Source organism: Camellia sinensis, chromosome 4 (genome assembly GCF_055761805.1).
Source record: "Camellia sinensis isolate YWXY chromosome 4, ASM5576180v1, whole genome shotgun sequence".
NCBI lineage: Eukaryota > Viridiplantae > Streptophyta > Magnoliopsida > Ericales > Theaceae > Camellia > Camellia sinensis.
The window spans coordinates 146,873,324-146,885,544 of NC_138964.1; the positions used below are offsets into that span (position 1 = coordinate 146,873,324).

A 12,221-nucleotide genomic window follows, 5' to 3' on the forward strand; every position below is an offset into this window, starting at 1 on the left:
CGTCCGATTTACTTAATGGGCCTCACCATTGGCTCCACCTTGATGAGCACATTATGCAAACTAAAAATTAAGTTTGTTGGATATCAGTGGTTATTTAATCGGAGTTTATTAATTTGAAAATAAAATAGATGAAATATTTTCAAAATTATATTATTTGTTAATTATTTTTAGACAAATGTGATTTGATCGAGTAGTTCCTAATGTCCAATCAACTTGATTTTTGATATGAATAATCTACTCGATTGATTGTACAAATTCAACAATTCGAATTGTTGAGATGAGCTAAAGATGAGTTTCACAGCGAGTTGGACTAGATTGTCCAATTGGATATTCCAACGGTGGAGGATCCAGCAGCACGTGTTTAAAGGATGTGCTATCAAACACTAGTGGCAGGGTGTTCACGATTCGGTTGCGGCCGGAGAATTTTCAATCTGCCATTCGTCTGCTGGATTGGCAAATTAGAAAAAATCAATTCACATCCGTCTGCCAGATTGACGGATGCGGATTGGTGGATTAATGCAAACGGTTTAGCGATTTAAACTTTTACAAATTTTGAATATAATACAATTTGTCAACATTTTTTTTAGATAACAATCCAACTCAATACAACCAAAGGATTATCAAGTAAATTGTCAAATATCATTAATAAATACATATAAGAAAACCATATATTGTTAAAATTATTTCATTACTTTTTTTTATCCAAAACTATTTAATTTGTTTTTTTTTTAAAAAATGACAAAATTAAGCCTTATATTTTTCACACAAAAATACTAAATATCAACACTTGTCATTTGATAAAAAGATTTCAAAATTGAAAACACAACAAAATATCCAAACTCTTTTTCAATTAAAAACACAAACAGAATATCTAAATAAATTGAAAACACAAAATCTTAAAAATTATTAGAGGTGTTCGCGGTTCGATGGTTCGGTTGCGGCAAAGGAATCTCAAATCTGTTATCCATCCAAAACTAGACGGATTGAAAAAAATCAATCCGTAACTATCCGTTCGTTATTACGTATTCGTCGAAAATGTGTTGGACCAATTCGATTCGACCGATTTAGACGAATTGAAATAATCGCTGCTCGACGTGATTTTAATTTATTTATAACTAACAATAAAATGATGATCAGAAAAGAGATCTGAAACCTATATCTACCAATATGTATCATTGAATTGAAGCAATTATGGACCTTGAAGAAATTGTCTCCCAATTCACCTCATTAAAGTCTTCCAAATATTAACGACCGACATACGTACATAAAACTTTAACACCACCCTGCACGAACCCAAAGAAAAAAAGAAAAAGAAAATAAAAGATAGGGTGTGCTTAAAATTCATTTTAAATGCTATAATCAGAATAAAATTGGATCACTTGCTAATTTTTGGAAGAGTCAGGTAGGTCGCAACTAAAAAATGAGTCTTCCCTATGTCAATGGGTTTGGCCACAACATTATGGGTTATTGCTTTATTAGCATTTTCAAATTAGAAATGTTATAAAAAATGCTATACATGCTTGTGCTATTTTCAAACCAAATTTGCATAACATTGTACACAGACATTGAGTAAATATAGATTTGATTGTGTGTAATTGATACATGTAACCAAGATTTGTGAGGCGTAAAACATAAATAGAAATAATATATGAAACAAATATGAAGAATATGCTAATTCACGTGGTTCATTCAAAAATTAAGATTAAATTTTTTATTATATAATAGAATTACAAGGTACAAAGATAGTCGTCTTCCTCTCAAGTATAAACAAATAAAAGGATAGATTATATTTTTCATCTTTAGAATTTGACCCAAATTTCACTTAGATCCCTACTTGTTTTAATTTGAATAATTTGATCTCTACACTTTAAGTCTAATTTCAATTGTTAATTTTTTTTTTCTACATATACACTTTAGAAGACTGACCGACAAGTGTCTTAAAAATCCTTTAACTTCTAACTTGAACCACCACAAAAAAAAAAAAAAAAAAAAAAAAAAAACCTTTTAACTCGAATCAAATGATCAAATTGAAATTAGATTTAAAGTGTAGGAATCAAATTGTTCAAAGTGAAATAATAGGGATCAAAGTGAAATTTAAATCAAACTCCAAGAATTAAAAGTGTAATTTGTCCACATACAAAATTAGAACAATATGCACTACTAAAGAAAGGGCCTTTTGAGTCGGTTTTTTGAGTCGACAAATTTTACCGTCGCAAAAGATAGCTTTTTTGAGACGGCACCGAGTTACTGACTCAAATACCAAACCTTTAGCGTCGGCACTGTTGGCCGACACAAAAAATTAATATTTGATAGCATTACTTGAGTCGGTTCAATTTACCGACGCAAAAGATAGACCTTTTGAGTCGGCATAGACCTTTTGCGTCGGCAAATTTGTGCCGACGCAAAAAAATATACCTTTTTGTGTCGGCAACTGATGCCGTAGCAAAAAAAAATAAAATTTATAGCCAAGATATATATATATATATATATTTACTTGATTATATTTAATAAATATATTTATTTATATATATACTTTTATATTAATATTGAGTGTATATACTATAAATAATATATATCTCATTTAATATCTGAAAGAGGTATGGTAGTCAAGTAGACTTAGTGCAGTGACTTCGGGTCAAATCGTCCAAATGGAGTGTGTTCGAAACTTGGGAGCCTCAATGAGAAAATTGTGGGTTAAATTTTTTTTAAACATTTAACCACTTTTTTGAGTCGGCAATCTACCGTCTCAAAAAATTGAAACTTTTTTGCGTCAGCAGATTGCCGACTCAAAAACTTTTTGCGACCCCACCATTTTTGTCCCTTGAGTTGCCGTCGAAACGCCGTCGCAAAAAGTTTTTGCGTCTGCAAATACGCTATTTGCGACGGCATGCTGCCGACTCAAAAGCCCTGTTTCCTAGTAGTGATGACACGAGTATAAAAATATCAAAATATTCTTACCTTACAATGTATGATCAGTATTTATCAGGATGTATACCATGTAAGATTATTCTTTGGAATTACTTTATGAAGTTTTGAAAGCAATGGTTGCACAATTAAAAATGTGGTGGTTTCAAATTATCCTCTTCTCAGTAATTGTTTTAGTATCTCATGTTTTGATACTATGACCCTGTTTGACAAGTTATTTTTTTTTAATTTTTTTTATTAAAATAGTCAATAAAAATAAAATATGTTAAAATAGTTAATAAGATAAAATATAACATTTAACTTATAATCATTTCATTTTTTTCTTCTTACAACCATTAAATCAACTATCCTTTTAAATATAATTATTCTAATCCAACTAAAATAATTAAAAAGTAAAATAATCTTTGCTTAGTTCTATTTTTCTAAAAACACTTTTCAGAAAATTTTACTTTTTTATTTTTCGTATTTTTTTGTTTTTACTGAATTTTTTTAGTATTTTAAGTAATTTTTTTTTTACTTTTTAGACATACCTAACATAAATATACTTAAAAAGTAAAAAAAAAATTGTGAAAAAAACCTTTTAAAAATTCACTAAATACCAAAAATATATAAAAAAAGAATTCAGTACAATTTTTTATATTTTTATGTATTTATTAATTTTTTCACAAATTTTTTTATTTTTTATATATATTTAAGTAAGGTACATCTAAAAAAGTAAAAAAAATATTTACTAAAAATAAAAAAAAATAAAAAACTCAATTTTTTAAAAATTTAATTTAAAAAATTCAAATCAACCAGACTGATTAACTTTCTGGACAAGACCCATTTATATAGGTGGTGAATGTACTCGAAAATGGACAAATCATCATCACTTTCGCTTTGAATGATGAAGAAGTTTTTTTTGTTTTTTTTTTTTTTTGTTTGGGTACATCAGAAATAATGAAGAAGTTGTTAATAAGTTTGTGCAGAGCCATACTACTTCAATATTGCTTTTCATTGCAGCATTAACCGCATGTTGTACCACCACCTATTGAGAGTACGGCATATATAATATAATTTGTTGTACCACCACCCATGAGAGTACGGCATATATAATATAATTTATGAATATAGAAAAGGATATAAATTTTAAATTTTTTACTAAATAAATAATTAAATATTTCATATGAGCATGGAATTCATAAAAAATAGACCTCACACCTATTTAGTCATTTATTTGATAATTTTTTTTATATTTTTAATATTATCCCATAAACATATATAATCCATTTTTTTCTAGGATAAATCATTCTTTTCCCTTCTCTCCGCTCCTATAATCGACCACTTCACCCTCCATCCTCTCAGCCGCGCAATTGAACTTCTCTCCCCTTTCAACCCACCACCCGATCTCTTTCACTAGCCTCCATATTTCAATTCGCAACCACTCCCGATAAAACAATAATTGATTTTGAGATTAGGTTTACGAGTCAAAATAACAAAATACTTGATTTTTTAGGGACTTAAGGGTGAAACTTAATTTTTATAATTCATAAAATACTTTGAAATATGACAGGAGTTGATAATTGGACCAGAGTGAAGAATGAAAAAAACGCTTAGAACCAGAGTATGAAAATCTTTAGTTTTGAAAATAGGTTATTTTAATAATTTTGACTTTTTATGAAAAAATATGTAGAAAAGTAAAGAGAATGATATGATAATTTATAATAACTTTTAAACTAAAATATATAATTAATAAATGAGGACTTACTTTAAAAGTGAAAGTGTAATTTATCTTTGAGTAATGATTGAGACTTTCACCCACACAAGACTCCTATAAATTTGAACCATTCATAAATTATACATATATGAGTGAACCCCACACATATATGAAAGATCAATATCACGTTAAAAATGTGAAAATAATTCCCAAAGTAGTCCCAAACATTTTCCTTTTATCTTTTAGGTATTTATGAAACACATATGTTAGGTGGTCTCAAAACTCTCAATAGGGAGTGTGAGAGGAGTTTTTAACGTGGTGTTGTTTTCGTAGGTGTGTAGGGTGAGACAGATGTGTTAGTCTTTAGCCACGGAGGTAGGGTTTTGAGCTTTGACTCTTTTTCATGAAATCCATCGCAATATGGTGCACAAAAACATTATTGTAAAGAAAGAAAAATGTTTAAGGCTTCTAAATTTATAATTTGTTCTACGTTGATATAATATGATAGATATTTATTTTTTATTTAATAGGGTATCTCTAATCCTTCATCAAATATTTTATTAAATTTAAGTAAAAATTTGATTTGATACGATATATTCTAACCCTTTTAATAAATCTAGCCGGTTATCAGTTTAGATTAAATTTTTATCAAATTCATTAAAAAATCAATTGTTCGGGCAGATGTCTGTACTGATATTCGGTCCAACAGTCATCTACAAATTTGATAAAAAAATAAACATACTCTTCATTTGATAAAAAAAAGTATAACTTTTTTCATTTGATATTAAACTGATGAAATGATTGGAACACTATTTTTATCAAATTTAAAAATTTGATAAAAAATCTTATGAAGAATTAGAAATAATCTTATCAAATAATAATATAAAATTTAATTTTTTTTATGAATAAATTTATGACTCTTTTTAAACCCTTTTCCACAATTGCAAGTTATTCAATTTGGGTAGTTGTCGGTACGATCCTCTCTTTCTTTAACCCTCATAATGTTCCCCTAAATTAAATTTGGTGTGAGTGAGTGCACACAATATCATGCAGGCATTTATTTGCATGCATGGGGTTGTGTGTGGACCATTGGACATCTAGTCTTAGTAATTTTAAGCTTCAGCTTGTCTCATGTATGAATTTAAAATTGAATTGTTTAGTTTAGTTTATGAGTTTATTTTTGAGTTTTGTTTTGATAATTTAAATTGTTAATATGTAAAAGTTATTGAGTATTATATTCTTGTAGAAAAATTATGTTAATTGGATATCGATAGCTATTTGATCGGATCAGATTTCTATCAATCGTTTATTTTTTCATTGTCCATTTTTTTATACAAATCTGATCCGATCAAATAGCTATCGATATTCGATTAACGTGATATTTTAGAAAGATATAGTACTCGATGAGTTCTACAAATTGAACAGTTTGAATTATCAAAACGAGGTGCAAAAATGAGCTCATAGGCCGAATTGAATAGTCCAATATTAACCTTAAATATGTGACAAGTTAGACCCTAATCTTAAATCACTAGGACATACCTTCAATAAGTATGTTTTGAAAAGGCCAAGCTTCCACCAAGCAATAGTATGTTTTATTTTGATGATTTAAATTATTTATTTTATAATAATTTATGAGTAAATTATGTATATAAAAAATTAAATTAATCAAACATTAATAATCACTTGATGTATGAATAATTTATTCGATTGGTTTTACAAGATAAACAATTTGGATTGTCAAAGTAGACTTAAAATGAGCCCATAGTGAGTCGGACTAGACCGCCCAATCACGGATATCTAACTGAAGAGAATCCATGTGTTGTGTAAATTCAAATGGATTCTGCTAATGACTTCCCTAAGTGATGTCTTAAAAAAAAATTCAAAATATCTATAATCTTAATATACTTTTTGTATATTTCAATACATTTTTATATATTATTTACACATTTTCTAATTATAACAATAGTCTTAAGGGCTGAGATATAGAATAATTTAATTAACATATTTTGTTTTTGGAACAAATTTTAGATTTTTTTTTTTTTTTTGGATGCCTTCCTAAAACAATAATCGTAAGGAGCTCAAAATAGTTATTTGAAAGTTATCAAAATAAATTATGTAGATCGAATTTATTTTAGATATTGCTTGCATAATATTAAATTTGAATTCATTTTATCTGAATTTATATCATATGTTTTATATTTTGGTGAATATTTGAACTACCCAAACTTATTTATGGCATACTATTTTGCGCAAGTAACAAAGTTATGAAAAAAAAATAGTTCAAACTATCATTTTGTTTTAAAAATTGTGAGTCATAGCTAAAATGATTGTAGTTCATATCTGTATTTTTATGGGTAAGTTTTTTGTTATTTATTTATTTACTTTTTTAGTGCAGAGTAATTTTTATGATTTTTTTTTTAAGGAAACCTTCATAAATAAATTTTTATGATTATTGTATATATAGTATTGTTGCTTTAGTACACTAACAAAGAAAAACAAAAAAAAATGAAAAAGAAAAAAGGGGTCATTATGTCTACCCAACAGCGGATGCCAAACTTGATTGTAGTGGAAGGGATTCAATCGCACGACATGTTTTATGTCATCCACAAATTTTCGAACCCAAAAGCTAACACAATTTTTTTTTTTCTTTTTTTTTTTTTGTGCAAACTATTTTCACAAATTATATAGAAAACTGTGATTTATTATTATAAATTCATTTAAAAATATAAGTGGCGTCGTTTTGATAATAATTAAAGTATATCGCTTGTGATAACACCATTGTGAAGAAAATTTGTATAAACAATTTCCTTCTTCAATTAGAGCTATACAAACATAAAATTCATAGTATATTTTTATTCATTACAATGTTATAGAAAGTGTATATGCTTGATTTGTATTTGGAAAATTATTTGATGCTCTTGAATTATAGTCATTTGATATCTTAACTTTATTTTTTATCGATTTAAACAGTGGGATTTATAATTTTATTTTTATTATTATTATTTTTTTTTTTATGTATGGGGTGGGAGGTGGGGAAGGGGGATGAGACAAGTGTCACAAGTTGAATGGAGTGGAGCATTGCTCAAAGACTAACACATAATCTATAAATATATTTTTTATGTAAATCATTTTCTTATGATATTATATGTTTGTACAATATTTTTCGACATGTAGAAATGATGTTTTTGAAATATAAGACAAAATGATGTATCTTTTGTTTTAAAATGGCAAAATCATGTATATTAATTTTATGGACAAATTTTATGTTTATATTAATAATGATGCACAAACATAACTTTTGTACAATTTTTTTATTTTATTTTTATATATATCAAAAATGATGTGACTTCTTATAACTCTTTCATTTTTAATCAAAACACCCATTATTGTTCACATAATTTCACAAAGACTGATTCATAGTCGAAGTTTAACAATTTTACTAATAATGACATGATCGATGAAATTACCCTTTCTTCTTTGTGTAATAATATAAGGGATTGTTGCTGCTGCTTATATGTAAACTTTTAATTTGTCACAAATTTAACTATAAAATTTAACTTTCTTATCATATCATTATGAGTGAATTGTAAAATTTAAATTATAGGTGTCTACCACTTTTCTTCGATGCACGCGCACACATATATATATATATATTATACTCTTGCCAAAAACCTTTAAAATATTATTATTAAATTCACTTACAACAACGTGGCACAGATTTTGTCATAGGTGTTTCGTTCGCACATGAATCAAAAATTGATATATGTAACAAAGGGGTGCACACCATAGAGTTTTCTATTGAAGATACATTTAGAAGTGAGATCTTAAAGGTCTCATACTTTTTTCATAAAAAAATCTAGGGAAAATTGCACTTTAGTGTAAGTTTTTTAAAAAATTACAAATCAGTAAAAGTTTTTATCAATTTTAATAATTAAGGTTATAGATTTTTCTACGAATTCGTAAATATTTTGTAGAAATACCACTCATTTTGTAATTTTTTTCAAAAATCTACAAACACAAAACTTGTTAGAATTAGACACAATTCTTTGTGACACTTACAAAAAGACGAGTATCACTTTAGGTAGAATTGGGATGGCGGTTGTGCGGGTGCACAACAGTTATTGTTGTGTAGACAAATGGGTTCATTTCATGACTTATTTCAATAATCCGAACTATTTACATTTTAGAATACATCAAGTATAACATATCTGTAAAAAAATTCAGTTAATCGAATATTGTTTACCCATTCATCCACTCACATTTGTATTTACAAAAATAAATAATAATTGTGAACGGTTCGGATTATTAAAATGAGCTCCAAAATAGGCCCATTTGTTTGCACAACAGTGGCTGTTGTACACTCTCGCAAAGCAACCACCCCAAATCCCTTCGTGTAAGAGAGTTATGTTTAATTCTATTCTTAGGCTTCGTTTGGGAATAGACTATTTTAATTTTTTATGAAAAGATATACAAAAAAATAGAGAGGGAATGTGACAACTTATATTAACTTTTTAACATTTTGACTAAAACTGAAGGTTGCCAACGAGACCTTAATTTCCGTACAAATATAATAAGTGTTTTCATATATATTCTAACTCGAGGCACCTTACTATGGAACAAAACACACACACACACACTAGTCTTACCATTAAAAAATGGAGGGTCGAGTGAAGCTCATCATGGTTCACATTCTCTTCGTCTTCTTCTTGTCGCTCTCTTCTTTCACTGTAAGAACTAACTAACGTCTCTTCATTCTCTTCTAATTCCTTTTCTCTTTATCTTCATCTATCTTTTTCTGATTTTTCTGTCTCTATAGGTTTCATTATCAGCAACAAGTTCAAGAAGATCGCATTCATTAACCACAAAAGAAAACCCATTCACACCAAAAGCTTCACTGATTCGCTTTTGGAACAACCACATCTCCACCAACCTCCCCACCCCTCATTTCCTCCTATCCAAAGCCTCCCCTCTCTCTGCCACCAAGGCGGCGCATTTTACCAAACTCGCCGCCCAAAACGCCCTCTCCTCCCACCTCTCCTCCTTCTGCTCCGCCGCCAACCTCTTCTGCCCCTCCTCCTCCACCACTGCACCACCACTAACCACCCAAAATGACTCCAACTTCGCTTCCTACTCCAACAAACACTTCACCACCTACGGTACCGCCGAGCTCGGCGGCGCTGCCACCTTCAAAAACTACTCCGACGGCATTAACTTCGCAGCCCATTCATTCTCTCGCTACGGCCGAAGCGCCACCGGCCATAACGAGAGTTTCGCGAGCTATGCCACCGACGGGAACGTTGCGGATTCCAACTTCTCCTCCTATGGTGCTGACGCCACAGGCGGCTCCGGCGAGTTTCAAAACTACCAATCTCAAGTCAATGTTCCGAATCTTCTATTTGCTAGCTACGATTCTGATGGAAACGATCATAAACTCTCTTTTTCAAAGTATACCGAGGATACGAATTCGGGAAGCGAAGGGTTTATTAACTATGGCAAGAATGGCAATGGGGTGCCTGCTGAGTTTACTGCTTATGGAGAAAAGTCGAACATTGTGGGGTCCACATTTTTAGGGTATGGGGATTTGGGTAATGCTGCAAATGATTCATTTAAATCTTATAGTTCTAATTCCAATAACCCTAATAATAATTTCAAGAGATATGGTAGTGGTGGTGCTCTATCTGCCATTGATAGCTTCTCCAGCTATCGCGATGGAGCTAATACTGGTAAAGATAACTTTCAATCTTATGTGAAGAATTCAAATTCGGGAAAAGTAAGTTTTTCAAATTATGGAAAGACGTTTAATGGAGGGATTGATTCATTCAAAGAATACGGCAAAGGATCGATGGGTCACTCGATTGGATTCAAAGTATATGGAGCTAACATTTCATTCAAAGATTATGCCAAAAAGGGTGTTGAATTTGCTCAGTACACCAATTCAAGCTCTAGCACTAATGGTCAAATGGAGGTCAGTGGCAAATCTGTAAATAGTTGGGTAGAGCAGGGCAAATTCTTCCGGGAGGCCATGTTGAAAGAAGGAAATATCATGAAAATCCCCGATATTCAGGATAAAATGCCCGAAAGGTCGTTTTTGCCCTCGGGAATTTTGTCGAAAATACCTTTCTCAAAGAATCAAATCTTGGAACTGAAGCGGATCTTCCATGCCTCGGACGGCTCTACTCTAGAAAGCGTGATGGTCAACACCCTTTCGGAGTGCGAGCGAAGCCCGAGTCCCGGTGAGACCAAGCGGTGTGCCAGCTCGGCTGAGGAGATGATCAATTTTGCCGTCTCAATCTTAGGCAGCAATCTGGTGGTTCGTACAACTGAGAATGTGAACGGATCAAATCAGAGGGTGATGTTAGGAGAAGTGAAAGGAATCAATGGTGGAAAAGTGACGAAATCGGTGTCATGTCATCAGAGCTTGTATCCATACTTACTGTATTACTGCCACTTTGTCCCAAAAGTCAAGGTCTACGTGGCCGATATTCTTGACGTGGAGACTAAGGTTAAGATTAATGATGGTGTTGCCATTTGTCATGTTGACACGTCAGCTTGGAGTCCAGGTCATGGAGCATTTGTGGCACTGGGGTCTAGCCCTGGGCTCATTGAGGTGTGCCATTGGATATTTGAGAATGACATGACTTGGACCATTGCTGATTGACCACAAAAAAATTGATCTCTATATATGTTGGTTCAATAATTTATTTTATTTTTGAGATGTTGGTTTAATATTTAAATATCAAATTCATCTCAATTTTTCCAATGAAGTTTTTGATGATTTGAAAAAGAAGAAGAAGTAATGATACACAAATAAATTTAAAAAAAAATTATTTAGAATGATGGGTATTTAATTTGAAATATGAACAACATAAAATTCCACATACTTTTGAATGGGAATCAATACAGGAAATTACACATTTAGCGACTAAAATATTAGTCGCCAAAGCCCCATTTTTTTGGTCGCCGAAAGCCAATGGCGACTAAAAGTTTTTGTTGCCCAGGTAGTCTGTCGGCGATAGTATTGGCAACTAAAATTTGTTTAGTCGCTAATCTAAAACTTTAGGCTACCAAACTTTTATTAGTCGCCAAAGGTAACCTTTTGATGATTAAAATTTTAGTCGAAGAAAGTTCTCACACAAAAATAAATTCAGCTATTGGAGATTAAAAGTTTTAGTTGCCAATAAAAAAAAATTCACAAATAATAATACATTTAGTGACAAAACGTTTTAATCACTAATAAATAATACATTTAGAGATCAAATAGTTTAGTCATTGGATATTTTCATTTCATTTTTTTTTTTCACGACCAAACATTTTAGTCATCGAATGATGCTATGTTTTTTTGTGACTAAAATATTTAGTTGGCAATAATTTCTTCCCTCATTTTGATTTGTTTTGGCTACTAATTGTTTGGTCGCCAAAAGCCATTTGTTTCTTTTTTACTACAGTAAAACCTTTGCTTGCATTTATGGCTACCAACATTTAGTCACCAAAAACTTTATAATTTTTTTTAAAATTTAATTTCTCAACCACCTATATTTATTCGATTATTAGTGCAACATATACCCTGTGTATGAACAAAATAATCATTGAATATTGATTA

The 12,221-nt window shown here is 30.5% G+C and overlaps 1 protein-coding gene across 1 annotated transcript; it reads left to right on the forward strand.

Moving 5' to 3' along the window:
• Positions 1–9,231: 9,231 nt before the first annotated feature.
• LOC114321918 (polygalacturonase 1 beta-like protein 1) lies at positions 9,232–11,334 on the forward strand. The gene is made up of 2 exons (XM_028269153.2): positions 9,232–9,348; positions 9,438–11,334. Exons 1-2 carry the CDS (start codon positions 9,277–9,279, stop codon positions 11,277–11,279), a joined length of 1,914 nt encoding a protein of 637 aa, XP_028124954.2. The 5' UTR covers positions 9,232–9,276; the 3' UTR covers positions 11,280–11,334.
• The last annotated feature ends 887 nt before the right edge of the window (positions 11,335–12,221 follow it).

Bases quoted from the DNA above. Each gene is read 5' to 3' on its own strand.
- LOC114321918 (XM_028269153.2), top strand. From the start codon at position 9,277: ATGGAGGGTCGAGTGAAGCTCATCATGGTTCACATTCTCTTCGTCTTC. The intron at 9,349-9,437 runs GTAAGAACTAAC...CTGTCTCTATAG, and splicing joins TGTCGCTCTCTTCTTTCACT to GTTTCATTATCAGCAACAAG.